The following is a 23,918-nucleotide window of genomic DNA, read 5'->3' as shown; positions in this document are numbered from 1 at the left end:
CAGATCCATTCTTCCTCTATTTCCAGAAATCCCAGTAATCCCAGTAATCATCTCACCACCCCTCAGATTTATCTGCTCCCCCTGATATATAAAATTGGACATAAAATACTTCAAACCTGCAGCAGCTACAAAAGTAACGTGCTGTCTTAATAACTCAAGGATGCCCTACATATATAGCCTAATAATATATCAGTCAAAGGGACCAAACCAGTACTGTTACTTTGAAACTTTTACTTCATGTTGTTGCTGATACTTAGTCTATGTATTTTTTTTTTTTACTTTAGTAAGATTTTTCATGCATATTTTTTTCTTTTAATGGCGTATTTTTATGCTGCATGTCTGTATTGCTATATTGACTTCAGCGAATCTGAAAACGTGTTCCACTACTGATGATGACCAATTTTACACCAGAAAAAAAAAAAAAAAAAAAGCCCCCACACGTCCTTACGTGAGTATTAAAGGAATGTTATTAGTTTTCTGATCACATGGCGCCACCTAGTGACCTTTCTGAGTACCTGCAAGTGTGCTCTGTTCACTCCCATGAAGTACTCCCACATACGTAGCCTTTCAACCGATGGGATTTGGGCCGACAGCTAGTTTTTTTGTAGGCTGAAAAAACACGTAGCCACCTCGATTTGTGTGTAAACTGACTGATGGTGACTCTCTGAGGGCAGAACAATGGCTCTTTTATGGGTTTAGTTTTGAGGGCAGGTCTCCGATAGACAGTTACAACTTTGGATGGAGTGCATTTCTTTATCCAGCGCAGTCCAAACACAGCTTTGAGGCACTGAGGGAGATCGGAATTTGCCGGTGACAAGTCTGAGAGGGAAAAAAAAAAAAAAAAGAGGAGAAAATAGGATCCACTCGTTACATGGTGAAACGTTTTAAAGAAGTCTGTTTGTTTTTACGCACAAGAAAGGAACTCGAGATTTAAAGCGTTTTGTCGAGGATCTCCTCTGAACGGACAGAACTAACTTTTCCCCCTTTGAGCTGTAAGAACAGCTCCAACCATGGCGAAAAAGTATGATTTCCTTTTCAAGTTGTTACTCATCGGGGACAGCGGAGTGGGCAAAACATGTCTGATCATTCGTTTTGCTGAGGACAATTTCAACTCCACGTACATTTCCACCATCGGTACGTTATTGTGGTTTTAATGTTTGAAGTGCAGCCTGCGACATTTCTGTACCAGTCTGTGAAACTTGGGATCTGGCAAATGTTTACTGACATTGTCAGATCCATTCTTCCTCTATTTCATGTCCCACACTGTACAAACTGGTTTCTGCTTTCATGCCTCAACTAGTCTCTCATTTTTCTCTTCTTCCTCTTTTATTCTCTCCTCTCTTTTTTTGTCTACTTGTTAAATGTGTGCTCTGCTGTCTCTTCCCTGACCCTCTCCCCCATCTCTCCCTCGGATCTCATTCCTCTCACTTGGCTCTCAGAAGGTCCACCCACCCTCATTCCTATCTCTTTTACCATCTCTGCGTTCCCAGTAGAATGGCTGGCTTTCTGGCATGCACAGTTTTGCGCAAGACAGCCCCCCTCTCCTCTGCCCTTCGCCTCGCCGTCTTATCTGTCTGTCAGCTTGTCCATCCAGCAGGAAAAAACTAAAACCCAAGACTTTCTGCTGTACAGGCCTGTACGTCTATCTTATATGTATGATAGTGGATGGTAGTGGACATGACCATGACAATGACCAGTTTCCACCTGGTTTAGTATGACCTATATATTCTGCAATGTGTTTATTATCAAAAGTATTTAAATCAATTTGTGTCCCCTCCTCCTCCTCCTCCTCCTCCTCTGTGCTCTTTCCTATCTTCTTTTTGTCTCTCAGGCATTGACTTTAAAGTGAAAACCATTGAAGTGGATGGAAAGAAAGTGAAATTACAAGTCTGGTAAGAGATGACAGTAGGTTTCTTCTCTGAAAATGCATTGTTTTATGATTGGTGGAAGCAGATAACACTGATTCATTTAGTTATCTTCCTCTGCCCTTTGACTGTCTCTGGCTCATTTTCCTAACAGGAAAGAGGAACCTCCCTCTTGTTCACCAAACTAGGGCGTTATTACAGGGTTTAGTGTCCACACATGGCCACTTTATGTTATATAAAGATGCCAATAAAGCAGCTATAGCAGTGACAGATGCACATATTGTCCTGCACTCTATTCCATCTCTAACTTTTCCCCCACTAGTTGTATTTTAAAGACCTTGCAAGAGATGCACGCATCAGTGCACATTTTTTTTTACTTTGAATGTGTCTGCTTTGTGTAGGGACACAGCAGGGCAGGAGAGGTTCAAGACCATTACGACAGCCTACTACAGAGGAGCCATGGTGAGCCCAGGACGGCTGCAGGACAAGCAGACTGGATAATCAGGCTGACATCACCACCTCTTTATGCTCGCTCTGTACTATTGACTGACTCCTTAAATCGTCTCTCCTCTCTGTGTGTCAGGGCATCATCCTGGTGTACGACATCACAGACGATAAGTCCTTCGAAAACATCCAGAACTGGATGAAGAGCATCAAAGAAGTGAGGCTTCTTTATATCTCAGCCGTCACAGAGATAACCAGGAACGATTTTTAAATAGTGGTTAGTCGGTTGGATCCTTATTAGTAATCAGCCTCGACTCACTGAGACCACAAAGAACAACTAGGGTTTTCAAAGGATCAGTCCACTCCAATCACACATAAAAAAAAAAAATTTTTACCCTGTAACTTCTTTTTACTGAAGATACAGTCAACAGTGATGGATGTCAACATCAACAACAAGATGTCTGTTTGGTTTTTCTAGTTCTCTGTTCAAAAATGGTAAATGTTTCAGAGGCTGTTATCTGAGAACTGAGAAAGCACGAAAGAATCATTCCGTACTCACTTTAGTAATTACTTTTCTCAGTCAAATAAAATTAATTTCAGTTGATTGAGGATTGAAATGTTCATAAAGTGTCTGCAGTTAACCCAGACTTTGGTGATTTTTTTGTTTATTGTTTCTCAGTGAAGAGTTTAGTTTTGACACACGTTAGTTAGACTTCATGGTGTGTGAGAATGTTTTCTGCCCTCTCACCAAGAAGAAGATATCTCTGTTGATACTCTCTGAATGACTAGATAGGAGCAGGTAAACTAATAAGAGGATAATAACATAAAGGAAAGATTATGTTTTTAGCAGACTGATTTTAAAAAACAGCCCTCTGGCCTTCTCAAGAATATTCAAACATCCAAGTCAAAGGAACCAAAAGCGAAACTCTTTTTTGGAACGGAGGGTGACTAAATAAATAGAGGTGGACTGAAATGAATGCACACCGCATATGTCTTACCAAAACAGAACATATGCAAACATCTCTGTCCCACATTTTTGTGATGACGTGTTTACTATTAATACAGACCCAATGGCAGTGTTCACCTGCATACTTACAAGCTTTCACTTTTTATTTGACTCCTCTGCAGCAGCTGTCAATGCTTCATAACTTCTCAAAGTGTTGGTTTGTTGGTGAAAGAAAATGGCTTTAAATTATATTTAACACCCAAATGGTGCACTCAGGAGGTTTGGAAGATACTTTTATTAATCTCAAAGTTATGGTAGCATCTATAAACATATTTGTAGCCTACAAGTCACTAGTGATTTTCAGAGATTAGTTTTGGATAATGAGCAACTTGTTCTGCATGTAAACAAATTAGACACCAGCCTGCTCAAACTGCAGGAAGAGTTTAATAAAACATTTGATCGTAACATTTTAGTGAAGCAGTTTTGGGTTTAAATGGGGAGACTTCTCTCCTGCTCTTATTGCCTCTTAAGTGCATTATTCTGTCTGTCCAGTTCAGATTCAGATTTCTGCTCTTTAATCGTTCCCTCTGTTCCTTCTAATCAATTAAATGCATTCCCTCTTTCCCAGAATGCATCAGCTGGGGTCAGTCGGATGTTACTAGGCAATAAGTGTGACATTGAGGCCAAACGGAAAGTTTCCAAGGAGACAGGAGAAAAGGTGAGTTGATCCCAACAACGATTAGGTGAAGTCTTTCTCTTGGATTGTTTTGATTTGTAAACGTGTAGTTTGAAGCAGCAGAAGTGATTGTTCACTTTAGCATTTAAAGTACACTTACCTGTAGTTAAAATAGCAGAAATCCTTCAGGAGATGCAGAAGAAGTCAAAGCTTTAATTGTGAGAAACAAACAAAAGGGACAGATTATTTGTGTTGGAGATTGAGGAGGGTTCTCATGTACCAGGTCTAAACAGACATTAGATAAGAACCAGGAAGTAATTATTACCCATATCCTGAACCACTGTAACCACTTCTGTGTCTGTTGTTGACAGCTGGCAAAAGATCATGGCATCAGGTTCTTTGAGACAAGTGCAAAGTCCAGCATTAACGTGGAGGAGGTGAGGTGTAACAGAGCCACTGTATCTTCATACATCATTGCACTCTGCCCGTTAAGCGTGTGTTATTATGCCTGATGTGTGGATGTGTGTTATGAGTTAGTATGCCCTAATTTTCTCTCATTGTTTTTCTCTTTTTCCGTGTTTCAATCTATCCTGCAGTCATTTCTGGCTCTGGCACGAGACATACTACAGAAATCCAACAAGAAGCCAGTAAGTCAGAACACAAAAGTGATGCCAAATATCTCCAAAGTGAAGCGTTGCCCTATGAACATGACAGTGTCCCTCCATGTCCTACATGGGGTTGTAAGTTTTTGTCTTTGTGCTTTTCCTTGTTTGACAGGGCCCCACAGGTCGAGAGGTGAAAATCACCAGCAGTACAGAGAAAAAATCCTCCAAGTGTGTTCTTCTGTAGATATGATACAGCCGCAAGAAGAAGTCTGTACAAATTGATGAGCACATCAGTGTTACTAAGGAAAACTGCAGCAAGTTTTCTGTCTCCATCTGGTGGGTCCAAAGGTCAAATACCCTAGCCTAGCTAAAAGGCTTTTTTTTTTTTTTTTTTTTATACCTAAACTACCGTATATTCTTCTTACAAGTTGTTCCTCAAGAATTGTACTTTGCCTAATTATAATTTATGGCTCACTCTTTGGAAATATTTCCTGTATTTCAAACTGAACTTATTTTTCATGACATCTGCTGGTGGAGTTTTGAATGACCCTGAATTGAATTTTTTTTAAAACAGGTCCCCACCATGTTTATACATCACTATATCCACACTACCTTTCTCTGGCTTGTACCATATTATCACTCCTACAACAGCACTGTTTAATGTCTTTAAGGAGCCTCAGCTGTGTTTTTAGTGTCACCATTTCATTCATTTCTTATGTGTGAGCACATGCAGTAGCAATAAGAGCTCAGTGGCAGAGGAAGATGTGAAATGTTTTGATTAACATCCATACTAGTCTCTCATAACCTGTCTCCACCTCTGTGTGCCCTGGAGAGTAGCTGCACCCATAAACCATTCTGGTTTCGCCAAAAAAAAAAAAGGTTATTTGTATTTATTTAAATCAATCACAATCGCCTTGTGTGGTGCTTATCCTATGATGGAGCAATGATGTCCCTTACAAAATAGTGCCAGTTGGGGGTGGGAGATGGCACTTCTTGTGTGGCAGTCTAATATCACACCAAAGTGTGTATTACACCTGTCTGTCCACCACAGGATACTGTATCAGTGTCACATTTTGCCTCACTTTAGAATGTAGATTTGGGGTGTTTAGATGCATCAAACAAAGAACAGTCACCTGAGCGACCAGCGTTAGAGTCCATGAGAGAGCAATGTATATTTCTTTGAAGAATTTTTTTCCTAGCCAAGTAGGAACACTGACACAATATGCTGTAGTGGATTGACGAGTTTATTACACGCTTTGGTGTGATACTTGGTTCTTTAAGGGAACATTTGCTCGTGGGGACGCAACCCTGGCATTAAAATGACTAAATCTCCAGAAAAAGAACTACAAAGAACCAAGCAGACCTTATTAAATGATCCAGATGTCATCAAAACTTCCCAGCATATTAAGGTCACTAGCTTGGAGGTGGTGGTTGTTGTTGTTGTTGTTTTTTCCACTGTGACGGGAATTTTGAAATTGGTAACACACAGATAATGAAAAAGGAAGAGGATGTCGTCTGAAATAGTTGACTAATTGCAGGTTTATACCGACATCCTATATGTTGTGAGTCAGACTAAGTACATGCAGGACGCACAGCAGGCTTCTGGTTGTAGTCCCTGACCAAAGTAAAGTCAAGGGGGGAATCTTAGATGACTTAATGGATTTAAAATGATTAGATAGTAAGTTATACAATTTCTGTGATATGCAGTGCCGTTTTGTCAGTTCAATGTTTTAAATTCATTGAGTTCTATGTTTCATCACAGACAAGAAAACATCCTATTCATTCAATGAGACAGATTCTGTTTGTTTCGAGACTGAACATTTTTATCTCATGCCCTTGAGAATTAATCAGATATGTCAGTAGTGTTCAGCGTTTTAAAGCATTCGACAGAATCTACGGGAACGGATGCCATTAATTGTGAAAGACGCCGAATTAAATCCATTAAACAAATTGATACTGGTTGCCTGGAGATCAATGTGAAACGAACACGCCTTGTTTCAACAGATGGATGGATTGAGAATGTGGAAGATAGAGACAGAGATAAGTGCAATATGAGAAGATGAGTGGAGAGATGAAAGAATGATGGGTAAAGCAAGTGAATGAACAGGATGTGAGAGTCTGAAGATGCAGCAGTGCTCACAAGTCCATCACTTTGAATAGATTTAGTGGGTCTTGCCTTTTATCTGAAGTGCCTGATAAATCTGACTAAACACAAGCACACACAGCCACGGTACATCAGACATGACAGCCTCTGTTTTCAGATCATTCAAACTGACTCTGATTGCAGGTGTTCCTCTGATCCTGACAGCTCTTTTTCCTCCACAGACACACTGAATTTCCTCTATCTCCTTTCTTTTGTGTTTTTCACATTCTTTGTCTTATGAGACCTGCCACAGGTCTTTGTATGTAGATTACAGACCTAACACTTGATAAATAAAAAATGCAAATAAGTAAACATAGTGTTTGTATTGTGTAACTATGATCGGAGTAACTATATTTATATAGTCACAAATTTGACTGAAAGAACTTTACAATTTGTACAGCATTGATCACTCTTTATCTTTTGAATCTCAGTTTCGAAAAACTCCTTCAAAAAAAATCTATAAACTAAGCAATACAGAAAGAACAACAGAAGAGTGATTCCAGAAATGCACTATATTGTAGATGTCGTGCACACAGAATAGACAGAAATAACAATTGTTTAATTTCAATATGGAAAACCAGAATGTATTGGAAAGATCCATTGCAAACATGAGTAAGGATCCAGGACTATGTAAATTTGGTATTGAGAAGGGTTGTTGCAAAAAGCTTTAGCCTTTCACCTCATCTTTATAACTTATACCTGCAGTTCAGAACTGTTGTGTCCTCCTCCTGACAATGAGAGTAATTACAAAAACACAGTTGACACATGCTTATATCATAGACACTGCTGCAGCCTCGTCCGTTGCAGCTGTGAAAAGGTGGATAAATTGTTTTGAATGTCACAACTCCTGTGAAATGATTCATTTCACCTTCAGAATTTGATTCATTCACTACGATAACATTTGGAAAGTCTAGACGAGCCGCACAATTGAATTATTTTCTCCCCGTTCAGATTAGGGCTAAAACTAAAGTTAGATGGCTCTGCCGGTGGAAGTCTCTGGTACACATGCTCTGTACCGTATGCAGCATATTCATCGGGCCAGTGCAGGAATGTCTCACCAGATTTAAAAACTCTGTATACTGTGAAACACAGAGACATTTACCTGGCAGTGATCGGCTTTATCAGCATTGCCTGGACTCCTTTGGAAAGGGATTGAATGTAAAGTACATTCATTTGTGTGAAAGTCCTATACTGTATGTTTAAATAACTAAAATAGGATCAATTACATACAATTTTAAGAGTGAAGCATTATATTCTACGTCTCAAGGACACAGACAGGAAACATGACTTATGACAGACACGGTGCTGGTTGTTATTTAGACCAGCGACCATTGGGACACTCTGACTACTGGGAACCCCTGCTGCCTTCTGTTTAACTGCCATCCTGCCAATACAGCTGCTGGTACCGTTTTTCTCATTGCTGCAGCAGCAGGAGCTAGAGCCTGTCGCTAGGCAACCACCCCTCCTTCACAGCATCAGCACCACTACGGTGTGCGCGCGGTCTGCCGCATCTCCAAGTTGCCTGCACGTTTTGCGTGCCTGGTCATCACGCAGGGCAGGTTTTGGTTTGCAAACACGATACATTGCTCCCCGTGTCAGAGCTCTGCCGAGGAGCAGAGGAAAAGACTTGAGGGCAGCAGAGGGGAGGGGCTAGTGAAAAGAAGAAATGTAAAGATAAACCTGGATGGATTTAAGTATGTTATCCCGGACATAGGCGGGCTATGTTTTTATGTTCATGTGACGTCTGGTGGGAGGCAGTGAGGTAAACGTCCGGGATACATACACGCGTACACATAGGCTACATACGGGCTGAACGGAATGCCCGCGTGACTGCAGAGACGAGAGGCGGCGGAGGAGGAGAGGGGGCCCGGGGGGAGGGGGGGTCTAGGTGCGCGTGGACCACCGAAAAACCCCTGAAGTGGACTTGTCAAAGATAGAAACCAGTGAGGAAATCGTCATTCCAGCCCGGCAGATATTTTTGGTGCAATTTGAAAATCGATGAAACATATTTCTTTCCTGTTCATGTCGAGGTAATTAGTCTCGCTTCCCGAACGCACCGATGTGATCTTGGGGCTTTGATCTCCACGCCGTAGTTTCTTTTCCGTGACAGGATGAGGACCTGAGAGAAGGTCGCACATGTACGGATGCTGGTCCTCCTGACTGGACACACGGACTGACCGCCACATGTCATCTCCGCTGGGGGTGAAACAACATGCGATCAGCTGCTCTCTTTGCGATGCTGTAGAATTTGCGGCCTGCTCCGGTCTCCTGTTACCGCAATGCCACGGACGAGAGGAAGGAGAGGTGGAAGACAGAGGATGGAGAGGAGGAGAGTGCAAAGCAAATGAGTAGGCTATAGCAATAATGTGAAGATTTACAAGAAAAAAAAAAGAAAAAAAAACTAGCCCCACTGTGTGCTTGTGTTTTAATCAGAGAATGACTGGGCAGGAGAATGGCACAGACTACTCTATAAGCTACACTGGCCTGTGAACTGCCTGGAGTGAAAGAGACATATTGACTAAAGCAACCTTAGTATCATGGCTGAAATGTCAACTGAGGAGAGTACGGTGGCTGTGACTGTGTAGTGGCTGCTCAATTCTCAACTTTCTGCTGACAAAGTTCTTGGACTCACTGACTGGACTGTAGTGCGCACCATGGGACGTTGCGCAGGACCTATAGCACCTGCCAGTAGAGAGTTTGGTGCATAATTGTGACCGAGTAGGGCTCCGAAGCCAGCATTAATGTCTCTCCCTCTTCTACTCTCCTGTGCTTCTGCCCACACAACTTGTTTTAAGAACCCAGTGTAAGCGTGAAACCTGTCCCAGCCTCCTCCACACAAAGACAAGCCAAACATGCCTTCACCTTCAGACTCCAGCAGCGTGGCTTCAGCCTCTGGGTCCCGCGGCTGGTCAGACAGCCGTAGGGGCATGTCGGGCCGGGGGCCTGGTGGGGCACGGCTGCTCCTGTACCTGGGGCTGTGCCACCTGGGCCTGGGGGCCATGGTCCTGGCCTTCTCCTTCACCAGCATGGCCTTCACCTCCTCCGCCCGCGTGAGGCAGTCATGTCCATTCTGGGCTGGCTTCTTTGTAAGTATAAAACTAACAAAAAATACACAGCAGTAAGAATATTACAACCAGGATCTTAAATATGGCGTGTTCTTGTGTATGTGCTGTTTGATTCCAGGTGGTGGCATCAGGGATAGTTGGAATAATCTCATGGAGAAGACCTCTGACACTGGTGGTATGTATAGTAGGGCCTATAGTTAGATTAAAAAAAAAAAAAAAAAAAGGTGTTTCTTTGAGAGAAATTGAGCAGAGTTTGCATTTTTTTTCTGAGAACCTAAAGGACTTTTCATCCATGTTGTCTTAAAAAACTGAGGTTTAAATGTTAATTGTGTTTGTTAAAAAGTGAAAAGTCTAAGTACTTTAAGATGAATTCTTAATTGTTACCACATCTTAATGGCTGTTATAGTGGTTTGTTGTGTCAAAATGTAGTTTCAACATTTGGATATCTTTACATTGTTTTATACTGTGCTTACATTGTGCATAACCTAATGAAATAAAATTGCTATAGACAGGTTTTGCACCGAACAAGCTCAGGGATGGGTCTTTTGGGTTGGTTTGTCCAGCCAGGTCAGGATTTCAATCCATCTTGGAACCAAACTGCGCAGGATTTTAATGCAAATTAAACTGTGCACTGCAGGTGATTATTTTCTACTCTGTAGTTGAAAGTCTTCCTTACATTAAAATCTCTCACTGTAGTGTTTGTTTGTTTATCGTGTTTGTTTGCACACTCTTGGTGCTCCATGCTTCAGGTTTTAACACCCTGCTCTAAACCAACCACCGTCTCTGTGTACCTCCACAGGTGTCACTGTTCATGCTGCTGTCTGCAGTGTGTGTGATCCTCAGCTTGGCCGGCTCAATGCTCTCATGTCAGAATGCACAGATGGTCAAGTCTATGCTCACCTGTCAGGTAAACAACATTATGCAAGTGTTGTCTTCTGCCTCATGCTGAAATGCCCTTTGAGCCAGATGCAGGCCTAACGTGCCAGGAATAGTTGTGAATATGGTTTTAGTTCTTCACACCAATACACTGTGTATGGGAATGTGTGTAGGTGGAGAATGGCCTGTGTGTGTGTTGCGCACCCACTCACTCCTGCTCCATCACAGAGGAGGAGACCCTGGTTCTCTACCTGAATGCTGACTGCCACTCAGTCAGACATCAGCTGAAGGTAGGTGGAGTGTTCTACATCTACACTAAAAATCCAATTGAAAAATGTACATATTTCAACGAATAAAAAGTCAGAAAATACCCATGTGGTGTAGGATGTAGGTTTTTCTGAAAGCAATTTTCTCTGCAGGACCTTTTGTTCAGTGCATGTGGTCTCAGCATTCTCTCCACCATCATTTGTACGCTGTCCACTGTGACCTGCAGCATTCACATATTCTCCCTGGACCTTGTGCACCTGGTGAGCACAGACACAGCAGATTTTACATTTAACTAGCTGGCTTTTTTAAATTTACAATGACAAGTACTCTGCAAAGCAGCTTTACAGCTGCCTTAAGAGATCTGGCTGTACATTTTAAAAGACTTCGCATCTATCTATTTTCTGTGTGATGTTAATGTGTCTTCCACTGTTCTCGCCTAGCTGGCTCCACATCGTTCTCGCTCAGTCAACCCAGAATGCACCACTCCTCAGGATGCCTTCCTGACCAACATCATGGACTTTGAGGAGTTTGTTCCACCCATCCCTCCACCTCCCTACTATCCTCCTGAGTACACCTGCAGCTCCGAGACAGATGCTCAAAGGTACCGAACAGGCACTTAATTTGTCCTACTATCACTTGTGGACAAGAAAATGATTGATATTTTGCATCAACATCCAGCATCACCTATAATGGCTCCATGGAGAGTCCTGTTCCTCTTTACCCAACTGACTGCCCTCCTCCGTATGAAGCTGTGATGGGACAAAGAGCTGCCAGCCAGGTGAGCATGTGTCTGTATGTGTGTGTGTGTGTGTGTGTGTGTGTGTGTGTGTGTGTTATGTGTGATGTACAGTGACCATGCTGATCCTTGTCTATTGTGACTCTCAAGGCAACAATGTTTGACCCCCACGGCACCGAGCTGTCTGCAGAGAGAGGAACTTCTACTGCCTTCAGTGGGGAAGGTGAGAAAACATGTTGTTCACTTTAATTGGCTTCATGTTTAAGTGGTAATTAATAGGGACGATTTGACATTTGATGATGAATCAATAGACTGAAAATTATTCCAAAGACATTTTTACAATTGCTCATCATTTATAAAGCAATAACATCAAACATTCACTTGTTCTCAAGTGTGAGGGTTTGCTGGGTGTCTTTGTTTTATTGGTGGAATACATCAGTTCCAATGAAGCTGTAAAGGCTATTCCAAATACTTTTTGGACATTGTTTAGACTAAGACTGAGCTAAACTAAGCCACTAAATAATCAATATAATGATCAATAATAAAAGTAGTTCCAAACTCCAACTAACATAAGTGAAATGTAATGGTAACCCCCAAATATGCTGCCAAATCTACAACTTCCGCTGTTAATAATGTTGAGCTTTAAAATGTCAACAGTGTGTTCAATGAAAATACTGTATGGGGATATGTATAGGTGCTCTATCAAACTCAGGAACGTGTATGTTTTAAGTAACTATAATTACATTATTTAGATCTGCATTTCAAAACGTGATATTAAACCATTAAAAACACATAGCAGCAGAAATATTTTGGGCCATTAAGTAAATTATTATTTACAGTTTTGAAGATATACACAACATAATGTAAAATAATAGAGTATTGTGTTGTCTTTCAAACTGTTCCATAAGTGAAACTCCATCCATCCATCCATTATCTATAATAATTATCTATAAAGTGAGCCCATCCCAGCTCATTTTGGGCAAAGGCCTGGACAGGTCGCCAGTCTATCACAGGGCCAACACATGGAGACAGACAGAAACAAAAACCTTTCACATGCTCATTCACCCCTAAGGGCAATTTGTAGAATCACCGATTAACCTGACACGCATGTCTTTGGACGGTGAGAGGAAGCCGGAGTACCCGGAGAGAACAGGCAAACTCCACACAGAAAGGCCCCAGGCCAGGATTGAATGCTGAACCTCCTTGCTGTGAGGCGACAGTGCTAACCACTGCACCAGTGCCACCCTAAGTGAAACTCAAACTTCAAATCGTCCCTGCATAGTGTTGGACTTGGGCTCATGCTAGTACAAAGCCAATATGTGTCAGCCCCCAGTCCTGCATGTTCTTTAATGAGGCAATAGGAGAATATGTCAGGCTTCAAGATATTTATTTAACAGCAGCAGAATAACCAGTTTACAGAGCTCTGGGTCCAGACTATGTTTCCCTGACCGCAACAGAGTATGTGTCAGTTCACGAAGTCTGATCTCCTGACTTTCCCTCACCCAGTCTTCTTATAGTACAGACACCAAAAAGTCATGTGTATTGATGTATCCTTTGTTGGTTGGTGGAGGTGGTGGTTGTCTTCCACCAAAAAGTCATGTGTATTGATGTATCCTTTGTTGGTTGGTGGAGGTGGTGGTTGTCTTCCTTCACCCCCTGGAGTCCTCCAGACAGCCATTTGTTCCTGTTAATGCCTCAAAGAACAACAGTATGTGACCCCACAGGTTGCAGACCCCCTCCCGTGACCTTTTGGTTTTACACAGTACCTCAAAGAGAAACAGAATATGACCCCAAAGGTTGCAGACCTCCTCCTGTGACCTTTTGGTTTGGCCAAGCAGTATCACTCTCATTTACATACACAGCCTTTTGTCTACACCTTAAGATTAGTAGTTGATAATACGACCTACATATAAGTAATATGATATGGCATATATATATATATGTTGTATTATTGTAAACATAACCTAGCACAGAATCGCACAATAGTAAAGAATTATCTTTTTGTATTAGTGTCCATGGACAGTGGATCTCTGCTAATGTCCGAGATTGTGGACATCCCTGACGACTCCTCCCCCTCTGAGGACTCCTGTCTGATGGAGGTTGGGCTGAGGAACCAGGGCGAGCGAGGCAACAGGAGTGCGAGTGAAGGGGGAGATGGCGGAGAAGGAGGGGAGTACATCAGCTTTCGTGGTCCGCCGTCTCTAACACCAGAGAGTCCCCTGGCAGGAGGACCGAGAGCGAGGCGATTCCTCAGAGGAGAGAGGTCCAACTCCTGTTCTTCTCCCAGCACAGCCACCACCACATACAGGTGAGTACTCGTGGTGCCAGGTAATACTTTAGGGGGATGTGATCATTTGTACAGTTCTGCAAATATAGGAAGTGAAGCTAGTCAAACTTCAGGTTAAAAGCTTAAGTTACAATACAGACATATTATTTTATGCTCTTCTGTTCTTTCGTCCAGATCTCCAGTACTGCGTCGCCAGGCCACGCTAGCAAGTAGCTGTTCCCAGCTGGAAGCGATAGGAAGTTCCACCTGTCCACAGCAATCCTTCATCCCAGAGATTCAACTTCACCCCTCTACCCCGTCAGGCCAAGGAGCCGTCCCAGCCTCCTCTGCTCCACCTACTTCCTCCTCCCCTGCTGCCAGTGAGCAGGGAAACGGGCCACACCTTCTACGTCAGCCCCTCTACCTTCGACGAAGGGCTGGGAAAAATGAAAAAGATGGAGAGAACGTGAGAAGAGACAGTGAAGGTTTCCTACGCCTGGTGAGGTCACACAGTGAGCCTGGCCTCGGATCCTCGACTGATACAGGTAAGTCAGACACCAACATGAATACAGCACTTACTTTATTTTAAGATTTCCTTAACCTGCTCTTATGCCCTCTGTTCTCTAGTTGACTTTGGCTCTGGAGGCAGCAAAGCATCTACAGACACAGGTAAGAACTCATAACTACAGAGTTAAAGATGTGAAGTTCAGGGGTCTCAGTGCAAAATGTTCTTTGTTTAACTCTGACTCAGAGCCTTTGTTGCATGTCTTCACTAACCTGTCTTCCTTTTTGTCTCTTTTTGCTATATGGATTTTTTCATTAGAAGGGAAAAAGAAAACATGATTGATGAGATATATTATATCTCAACACATTTGTTATGAATTGCCATCGTTTATGAAACCATCTGAGAAACTACTGCAGATTTATGCACATGAGGAGACATGCAAATCTGTCACCATGTGCATGTGATTCATCAAACTGTTTCACGACATCTAAATGGGCAGTGACTTGATGTTGATAAATTAGATTCATTTCTGGAAACAATAATCCCCATAATTCAGCTCCTCATTTAGATATTGATTTCAAATGACACATGCATCAATTTATGATTGGTTTATGCCGAAATTCTTGTCCTATCAAAAGGCTAAAACAGCAAAGTTATGGAACACACATATATATGCCATTATTATGGGGCTTCGCCGTACAAATCACACAACATGAAAATGCTCTTTGAGATTTTAAGTATCTTAATTTATATATATAATAGATTTCTGTTATTGATAAACATATTTCAACGCGAAATTATTTGTCCTAATTCTGTCTTGCAGTGCATGAGGACAACCTGTATTTAAACATAATGGTGTTCTATACCCTCTGCAGATATGCAGTATACCTCTTTAAATCAAAGCTACACATTTTTCAAGCCAAAATGTATGTGACAGAGGCGTTATTGATTAATGCAGATCAAGATCAGAAGTAGCACCTCTGGGCCTCTTGGCCATTTTCTGCTGCCTGCTTCCATCCAAGTATTTGCTTGTTTTGAGCTATTTAGTCTTTTCTATTATGTTGCTAGTGATGTAAGAAAGTTAGTAAAGCTTCCACGCTCTGTAGAGGAGAGCTGCATCTTTTTTACTGTTCTCTTTCCCCTTTTTGTTGTAGTTAGCTTTAGCATGGCAACCTTTTCTGACAGATAATTTGTTCCTGTCGTTGGTTGGCTGGTTTGTTATTTTGGCCCGGGCTCTCCCTAAAGTTTGATTTAAGCAATATTACACGAGAGGGTGTGCTTTAATGCGATTATTGGCACGACAGTGATGCGGTCAGGACCGAGGCGGCGCTTGCGCATCACTGTATATAAGTTTCTTATTGCTGTGGCAATAAGGGAAAATAATTGCAAATTGCTCCTCATATTCTTCCTCCAGTTGTGTGCTACCCCCTTCTCCTCTAGCTCAGTTAAAAGAGTTGTATAACTTAATAAGTGTGTGCCAACAGTGGTGTTTTATTTTCTGTCTCACAGTTCAATCCTCTGAGGCGTGTCTGCTGCCCCGCACTTCTCTGCCTCCTGTTGCAGCTCTGCCCAGGAAAGACAGTATGAAATCAGCAGCCACAGAGGTGCAGGTTCCCTCCAAACCTGCCCCCACCTCACCAGTACGTTTACCTAAAGACTGCCACCGGTCACTTGGAGACCTAAAGGTAAGTGAAAAAACTGATATAAACACTAAAATATATGATTACTAATTTGACACTTCATGTGTACTGTAAGTCTAAAGGTGGACTGTGCCATATTCTCATTCACTGATCTCTTTTCTTTTCCTTCAGGTTACTCGAGTTCTGGTGGCTCGCTTCTTGCAGCGCTCCAAACGTAACCTGGCACCCTCCTCTGAGCATGCTGGGAACACAGGGCAGGGGCCCAAGAGGAGAAGTGGATTTGAGGGTGCTGCCACCAGCCACTTGCCCTTGGAACAGGTATGAAAACAAGTTCTGATTAATCTCCAGTTCACTGCAGTCAGTTCTGCTAATAGTCGAAACTTTTGTTTGACAAAACTATCCTCAGGTGTTGCGGACCCCATGGACCACTAGCCGAGGACAGCAACCCAACCATCATTCCCATCAACCTCATTACCGTGGACATCACCATTCCCACAGTGACAGCCGACACAACCGGCATCACAGCAGCCGGTCACCAGAGGAGATGCACCTGCGCAGCTGTGGAGATTTAAGCTCCTCCTCCTCTGTGTCACTACGTCGATTAATGACGCCTCAACCACCGCATGGGTCATCAGGAGCTCTCTATTCAGAGTCTGCACTGTGAGGAGGAAGAAGAGGTAAAGGAGGAGAAAAAAGAGGAGCCATACAAGATGCAGACCTTTAGGAGAACCTTAAGCAGAGTTTATTTAAGTGGAAACATCTAGTATAGAGATTTTGAAAGTCTTCCCTCCTTTTTCTCTTTGTCATCTCCATTTCCTGAAGCCAACTGTGCAAATGGCCTTATTTAGTGGTGCTCTTTATCATCTGAACATCAGCCTATAGAGCTCCCTCTTATTTCAGTGGTCACTGGATGCTTATTTCTGACTTGTATGGTCTCTCCTCTATCAGAACTTACCCATGAACGGCCAACCTACCAGAAGCTGTATTCTCGACCTCCTCCCTCTCAGTACTCATCTGGAAAAATGTTGTCCTCAAAACTGGAGACAGAACTCAACTGGCATTCATGCTACAACAACCACTTACATGTACATTCAGTCTATTACATAATTATGGGTTGCAATATGCTTCTGGCCCTTTTGTACATTGCTATTCCTCCACAGGATCGCTCAGGTGAAGTGATCATGGAAATTCTTATTTTGTCTTCCATTGATTATAAAAAAAAAAAAAAATGCATCTCAATAATCATCAGCTGAGAACAGTGTAAGATAAACTGATGAGGTTGCACGAGGACAAATGCTCTCCCACAGAAAACCTTCTATTGAGTTGCTAATTTGTATTTTTCTTTTTGTAATTCAGCCCCACTTTCTCCACACGTTTATACACAATGGCCTTGCGTGTGTGCATGTTTTGCTACAGTCACGATCCAGCAGGAACCTTGTGCATTCGATCCTGACCGTCTGTGTAACTAAGTAACACGTCCTCAGAATGTCTTTATCTGCATGTTTTGACAATGCTTCTTTCTTTTTTCCTCAAGACTTATGATATAGTAGCCATTTGAAATGTAATTGTTTTAATAGATAGCAGAAAGGAAAGGTCAGGGACAAGGATGTGCAGTGCTCCCCAAATCTTCTGCCAAATTGCTCCAAACATGCCTCTGCATCCTAATTTGATTTTGATGGGGTTTGAAAATGTTTCGGGTGCACAGGTATTTCTGCGACACTGGATAATGCATCCTGATCCTTTAAGATAAATAGGTGTAAACTACACAGTGACTCTGATGACAGGAAGAGTCTCTTGCAGTAAATGTACAGATAATGTAGTCAGGCTTCACACTATGTTTTGGCACAATGTCCGTTTGGACTTGCAGAGGTTGTTGATGGGTGGTTAAATGAAAAAAAAAAAAATCCTCCAGACAGCTCTGAATAGTGAATACTGAATTTTAAAGTGTAATAATATATTTGTATCAGACAGAACTTTTTTCTTTAGAAAGACTTTTTGGTGTGCTCATTGAGTAACGTGACTGACTCCATATCAGTAAAGGCACATTTTGGATACACCCAAATGTATGTAAACAATTTTAAAGATTTACACTCATACACTCTGATCCTGCAAACAATGCAGGGACACTCATACACCCCCTTACAAAGGCACTGAGCTGCGTTTCTACCTCCTGTCTTGCGAAAACATTATTTATTTGAAGAAATGTATATCTGTATGGCAGGCTTAATGGGATAGACCCTTGAAACCTGAATAATAAATGTATCTAAATATGACACTTATTCCAGATTTTAAATGCTGTGTCAATAGCAAAACTTTAAATGCAAGTTATGTGTTTCAACATATGAAATAAATAATAGACAAAATAAAAAATAACTATGTTGATGTTGTGTACATGTTATGAAGGACTGAGCAGTATACAGCAATAATGTAATGTCAAGGTTTTCTTTTCTGTGGTTATTTTCTCTTTACCACTTAATACAATTATAATAGCTCTAAAGTTACATCACGCCACTCCACTTAAACTCCGCCTCTTCTCAAATCCTATTGGCTAAAATGAGTGAAAGCCCATCCTGGTTCGATATAGTCAACCAATGAAAATGCTCGATGTCAAATGGAGCCTTCGGAAGCCACGCCCATATGCCCCACTCGCAAAGAATGCTGGGATATTTAGTTCGGCTGCTTTGCAATAAAGCTGATGGCAGCGTGGCAGCAAACTACAAATTGTGTATCCTGGTTTGAGGAGACGTTCAAAGACTTCAGTTTTACAGCAAAACGAAGAAAAAGAAGAGAAGCAATTTTTTCTTAATTACGCTGTAAAGTTGGGATAAGAGGACGGTGTCACCATGGTTTGTAAAAGCATGCGAATGCACACAAAAAATATTTAAATTCGTTATGTTATTGGTAGTTTTGTTAACAGACTGGATGCGAGAAAACTATCAGCTAATGTCAGCTAACGCTTCTTTTCATGACAAGGGAACTCGCTGGCTAATAATAGTAATTATTTTTTACCCTAATCAATGCACGGAGCTCAGTCGACTACCAGACCATGGATCTAACGAGCCTGACAAGTTGTCTTAAGCCGGAACAAGTTTCAAACGTTATGCGGCCTGTATAACGAGTTTGGCTGTAGGTTGTCTATCGTTAACCGGGGCATTTGAACGGTGGGATCGGGGATGAGGTGCCTGCTGAGCTGGGTTATTAATGCCCCTAAAATACTCCGGACCACGAGGCTGACTGTCCCCCCGCTTCAGTTAAAAAACACCTGTCTTCTGCTGCGCACCTTGTCTTTCCAGGGAGACGCTGCTTGCAATGGGACGCACATCAAAAAGGGGTCGCTATCAGACACTCAGCTGTTTGAAGCCCAGTTTGAGGAGCTGGTTACGGAGCTCACGGAGAGAGACCTCTCGGATCCTGTGCTGGCAGATGCCCTGAACCGGTTAAAGGAGGTATGCGTGGGTTTTAGTCTTGTCTCTTCGTGAGTCTCTCTGTCAAGCGCAGAACATTTTAATGTGGTTTCATTTGTGCATCTTGTACTTTTCAGGTTTTGGTTTTCAATGCCCCCGGAGGCAAAAGGAACCGAGGGCTGTCTGTGATTGGCTCACTGCGGGAACTTCTCCCACCCTCTCAGCTCACCCAGGACACCGTGCAGCGGGCTCTGCTGGTCGGCTGGTGCATTGAGCTGGTATGGATTTGTTCTGGTTTTAGCATGTTTAAGGATAAGTCTGGCAATATTAAACATATTTATTATTCTCAATTTATAATTCAGTTTTGTTTATAAATATGCTTAAACATTTTTTTTTTAAATTAAATTCTAACAAAGTGTAAACAAACACAAAGAACAACCTAATTAAAATATCAGTGTAACTGATGTGTTGCGTTCTCTAATTTAAGTGTTGCCACTGCGTCTCTGTCACTTGCAGCTTCAGGCATTTTTCCTCGTGGCAGATGATATCATGGATGGATCAGTGACTCGGAGAGGACAGGCCTGCTGGTACAAGAAGGTGAGACGGGTTTAAATTTACTCATAATGCCACCTGTTGTGGCGGGTGAATTACTCAGAGCAATTATGAGTCAATCTTAAGCACTATCAGGGTGGAAAGATTTTTTTTTGTGTGTGTTTGCAGGAATTCTTTGTTTGTAACACGTGCTGTATTTGTTACTGAAGTGCGATGCATTAAAGATAAATTGTGTGAATTTATTTGACAGGTATAATTTGTATTTGCAAACCTCTTTTGTGTTTGTAGTGACTTGTCGCATATTTGTAAATCATGCTTTGTTTGGTTTTGGCAGGAAATAAGCTCAATAAACGAGAGACTAAAATGTATTTTTGTGTGCCGTAATTTGTTTTCACTATTGATGGTGTGCTCTGTCTCCCCATGTAAAACCTGCCTGTTTGTTATTTTTAAGGATGGAATCGGTCTGGATGCCATCAATGATTCATTTCTCTTAGAGGGATCGATCTACAGACTTCTTCGTAGACACTGCAGGGATCAACCGTACTACGTCCACCTATTGGAGCTATTCAATGAGGTAAGTCTTGACTAAACACATACTGGTGCATTTTGCACTTAGAAGTTGCAAATGACAAAATATTTGAATCTGTCATTAATTCACCTTGTCCATAAAATTCTTACCGTAACTGTTTGCTATACTTAAAAGCCCCTGAGGACCAGCCGTAGAGAAACTGCAATGATGTGTGTTTTGAATCAAAATGCTTAGTTTTAATGGTAAAAGTTTATATTTATTATTATGCAGTTAAAATCATCTCACTACTCAATGATCTGTGACACTGTCCACAGTTTATTAAAGTGCAAAACAAACAGTTAAACAGGAATAGAAACCTCGGGCACGGCTTTGATCACAGTTAAAACACTGTATACATCCCGTTCAGTCCGCCGCACTAGACACCTTGACTTCCTGAGGTTTTGGCTCTCAATTCCTCAAAACAAGGAAGTGACACTTATTTGTCAGAGAAGTCTACAAAAACAGCACAAATAGATACGTAACAAAAAAATGTATCCTTAATGCCAGTTTTCCCCTTTACAATTACAATATCCTGAAACCGAAGTTTACTTATTGCGACAAAAGTCAAAAACTCAAACATTTTTATTTCAGCGTTGAAAAAAGAAAATATTCAACACTGTTTTATTATTTCTGATCGAACCTGTGTCAAAATAGTTACAGATAAATTGTTGTTTCAGCTCTAACAATGATACATTTGTAAAAAATGTTGCTTCTCCGTGTGTCTCAGACGTCTTTCCAGACAGAGCTCGGTCAGGCTCTGGACCTTATGACATCTCCACCTGGTCACATTGACCTCAACAGATTCACTGTGGAAAGGTAAGAAGGGTGTTTGAAATTAAGAAAGAAATGTGAATTATCAGACAGCTTTTATTTATGGCAGCAAATAATTATTTCTCTCTTTGTCCTTCAGGTACAAAGCTATTGTAAAATACAAGACTGCCTTCTACTCATTCTACCTCCCAGTGGCAGCTGCAATGTACATGGTGAGTGTGTTGATGTTGTAAACTTAAGACAGAAGGAACTTGTAGACATGAAGGTGATGGCAGTGAATTGAAGATGCCAGAACGGGCCTTATGAAAAGATCAGCCATATCCCACGCTCTCTCCTAATCTTATACCTCACCTTTTACAGGCAGGAATCAACAGTGAAGAGGAGCACAATAATGCCAAACACATCTTACTTGAAATGGGGGAGTTCTTCCAAATACAGGTAATTTTACCTTTGCACGTCATCAGTCATTAAATATTATTTTCTTATTCAGCAGCTGCACATATTGAGTAATCGACTGCACTGCAGACTGCGCTGTGTTAATATCTCTCACTTCATTTGCAGGATGACTACTTAGACTGTTACGGCGACCCTGCTGTGACTGGAAAGATTGGCACAGACATCCAGGATAACAAATGCAGCTGGCTGGTCGTGACAGCCCTGGAGATCATGACTCCTGAGCAAAGAGCAGAGCTGGAGGTGGGGTTTTCATTTATCAAACAAATTCAAATATACACTGAAATAATTTGCAACTGTGACCCTGTGTCTCAAAAATGTGTTTTTACAATATAGTGTATTTTGACTACATAAAAAAAAACAGCAGAGAGAAGGCATACATTTTCAAACATTGGTTTGTGCAGGTAAAGGGTTTTTTTTGTTGTTGTTTTTTTTTCTTCCTGAGAGCGATTAAACTCTGCTGATTCCAGGATGTCCTTGATTTTATCCTTTAACTCCTTCATGTTTGTGTTGCCTCGGATCCTGCCTTTTGAAAAGTATTCGAGCTGCTCACAAGTTCATTTCATTTTCATGTCCTCCTCAGGCATGTTACGGGCAACACAATGAAGCCAGTGTGGAAAAGGTCAAAGCACTGTACAACACCTTGCAAATGCCAACACTGTACCACAAATATGAAGATGAAAGCTACCAGCGCCTACAGAATCTCATCGCTCGTCACGCTCGGAACCTTCCTCACGCAGTCTTCCTCAATTTTGCCAAGAAAATCTACAAGAGGAACAAGTGAGGGGGGGGGGCCTTGCCATTTGAAAGGATAAAAAGAAAAGACTTTAAGCATGATGCAAAAAGCAAGTCCTCACCCTTATTTAAGGGGGATCTTCAGTGGCGAGGCTGTGACTCCAACAACACGACCCAATTTAAAAAAAATCCTGCTGGCAGTTTCTTAACTTTTCAATGATTTATGGATTGGTGGTTGTGAATGCCATTAAGCATCTCCTCTTGTTTTGAGTTTGCCGTTTATTGATCCAGCAGCATAGTGTACATTGTCTGCAGTTAGAAGACTCAAGTGGAATGTAAGATAACTTTGGAAAGAATAACAGGGGTCTTAAAGTCAAGATAATTCAGATTTTGTAGTAACACATTTATTTTGTAGTCAGCCACCTTAAATGTTTGAAAGTAGAAGCCTCCTGGCAGAGGGCAAATGGTAAAAACAATGAACAGTCTTCTTTATCCCATGCCTTTTTATATTGTTGCTTTAAACTCTGTGCTGGCCTGGATGCTTTTGCTCATAATAAATAAGGAATGACCAGAATATTTTGTATCTTTTAAATGTTTGTGGTTGTTGACTGTCGATACAGACAATTCATTGAGGAGACAAAACTATTATAACTATAATCTGCAGCTATTTTAATAATAAATGCTGAAGATTTTTCTGATTAAACCATCTCTCATGCAAGGATTTGATGTTTTTCTATGTAATATAATTTTTACATGTTTGGATTATGCTCTTTAGGTTTGATGAAACTAACAAATTGAAGGCATAAATTTGGACTATAATATATTAAAGTCTCAAAAATAATTCAGTTTATAAAGAATGTATATTCAACAGATTAATCTAGAAGAAGAATAGTTTGAAATTGCAGCTGTAGTTGGTTATTTGGGAGTTTTTCAAGTTAGGTAGGTAGGTATTTACTTTATTAATCCCCGAGGGGAAATTTTTTCGCTACAGCAGCATACAGAAGCAATAAGATAATAATAGAAATAATAGAATAAAATAAAATAATAGAATAGAATAATATAAATGCAATAAAATAGCAGTATAAAATATAAAATGCACAGTATATACAGTACATTATATATCTATGTATATTATATACAAACAAACCAAGAAACACAGTCAACAGTGTTATTGTACTGTGATGGATTTTGCCAGAGGTGAGTTATTGTACAGTCTTATTGCAGTGGGCAGGAATGATCTCCTGTATCTGTCCTTGTGACAGCGGAGCTGGAGGAGTCTTTTGGAGAAAGTGCTCCTCTGTCCCTGCAGCAGGTGGTGGAGAGGGTGGTCAGGATTATCCAATATGGACAATAGTTTCCTCAGCGTCCTCCTCTCAACCACCTTTTCCAGGCTGTCCAGTT

General features: G+C 41.4%; 3 protein-coding genes across 7 annotated transcripts; all 3 read left to right on the top strand.

The window, feature by feature from the left end:
• The first annotated feature begins 567 nt into the window (after positions 1-567).
• On the top strand, positions 568-6,991 carry rab13 (RAB13, member RAS oncogene family). Its single transcript, XM_069142724.1, has 8 exons — positions 568-1,134; positions 1,832-1,892; positions 2,267-2,327; positions 2,449-2,526; positions 3,884-3,973; positions 4,303-4,368; positions 4,528-4,578; positions 4,709-6,991. Exons 1-8 carry the CDS (start codon positions 1,011-1,013, stop codon positions 4,778-4,780), a joined length of 603 nt encoding a protein of 200 aa, XP_068998825.1. The 5' UTR covers positions 568-1,010; the 3' UTR covers positions 4,781-6,991.
• A 1,271-nt stretch (positions 6,992-8,262) lies between these two features.
• Positions 8,263-18,306, top strand: fam189b (family with sequence similarity 189 member B). Of its 4 annotated transcripts, none has more exons than XM_069142722.1 (15): positions 8,263-8,373; positions 9,475-9,765; positions 9,863-9,919; positions 10,544-10,651; positions 10,794-10,910; positions 11,040-11,147; positions 11,328-11,488; positions 11,566-11,665; positions 11,774-11,846; positions 13,634-13,931; positions 14,085-14,434; positions 14,517-14,558; positions 15,904-16,079; positions 16,206-16,352; positions 16,441-18,306. In XM_069142722.1, the coding sequence occupies exons 2-15, from the start codon at positions 9,532-9,534 to the stop codon at positions 16,696-16,698; spliced, it is 2,229 nt and encodes a 742-aa protein (XP_068998823.1). In that variant the 5' UTR covers positions 8,263-8,373; positions 9,475-9,531; the 3' UTR covers positions 16,699-18,306. The 4 variants fall into 4 exon arrangements, with proteins under 4 accessions (XP_068998823.1, XP_068998822.1, XP_068998820.1 ...); XM_069142721.1 differs by lacking the exon at positions 8,263-8,373 and adding an exon at positions 8,555-8,709; XM_069142719.1 differs by lacking the exon at positions 8,263-8,373 and adding an exon at positions 8,555-9,027.
• Positions 18,307-18,747: 441 nt separating this feature from the next.
• Positions 18,748-23,235, top strand: fdps (farnesyl diphosphate synthase (farnesyl pyrophosphate synthetase, dimethylallyltranstransferase, geranyltranstransferase)). Of its 2 annotated transcripts, XM_069142718.1 has the most exons (10): positions 18,748-18,880; positions 19,328-19,480; positions 19,576-19,716; positions 19,955-20,035; positions 20,442-20,564; positions 21,286-21,374; positions 21,469-21,541; positions 21,690-21,767; positions 21,891-22,025; positions 22,366-23,235. In XM_069142718.1, exons 1-10 carry the CDS (start codon positions 18,878-18,880, stop codon positions 22,564-22,566), a joined length of 1,077 nt encoding a protein of 358 aa, XP_068998819.1. In that variant the 5' UTR covers positions 18,748-18,877; the 3' UTR covers positions 22,567-23,235. The 2 variants fall into 2 exon arrangements, with proteins under 2 accessions (XP_068998819.1, XP_068998818.1); XM_069142717.1 differs by lacking the exon at positions 18,748-18,880 and having other exon boundaries at positions 18,907-19,480.
• Positions 23,236-23,918: the final 683 nt, after the last annotated feature.

The sequence above is a fragment of the Embiotoca jacksoni genome, unplaced genomic scaffold (assembly GCF_022577435.1).
Source record: "Embiotoca jacksoni isolate LCO1_2020_lvr unplaced genomic scaffold, fEmbJac1.0.p SCAF_11, whole genome shotgun sequence".
NCBI classification, from domain to species: domain Eukaryota; kingdom Metazoa; phylum Chordata; class Actinopteri; family Embiotocidae; genus Embiotoca; species Embiotoca jacksoni.
This window is presented reverse-complemented; position numbering and strand designations above follow the sequence as displayed.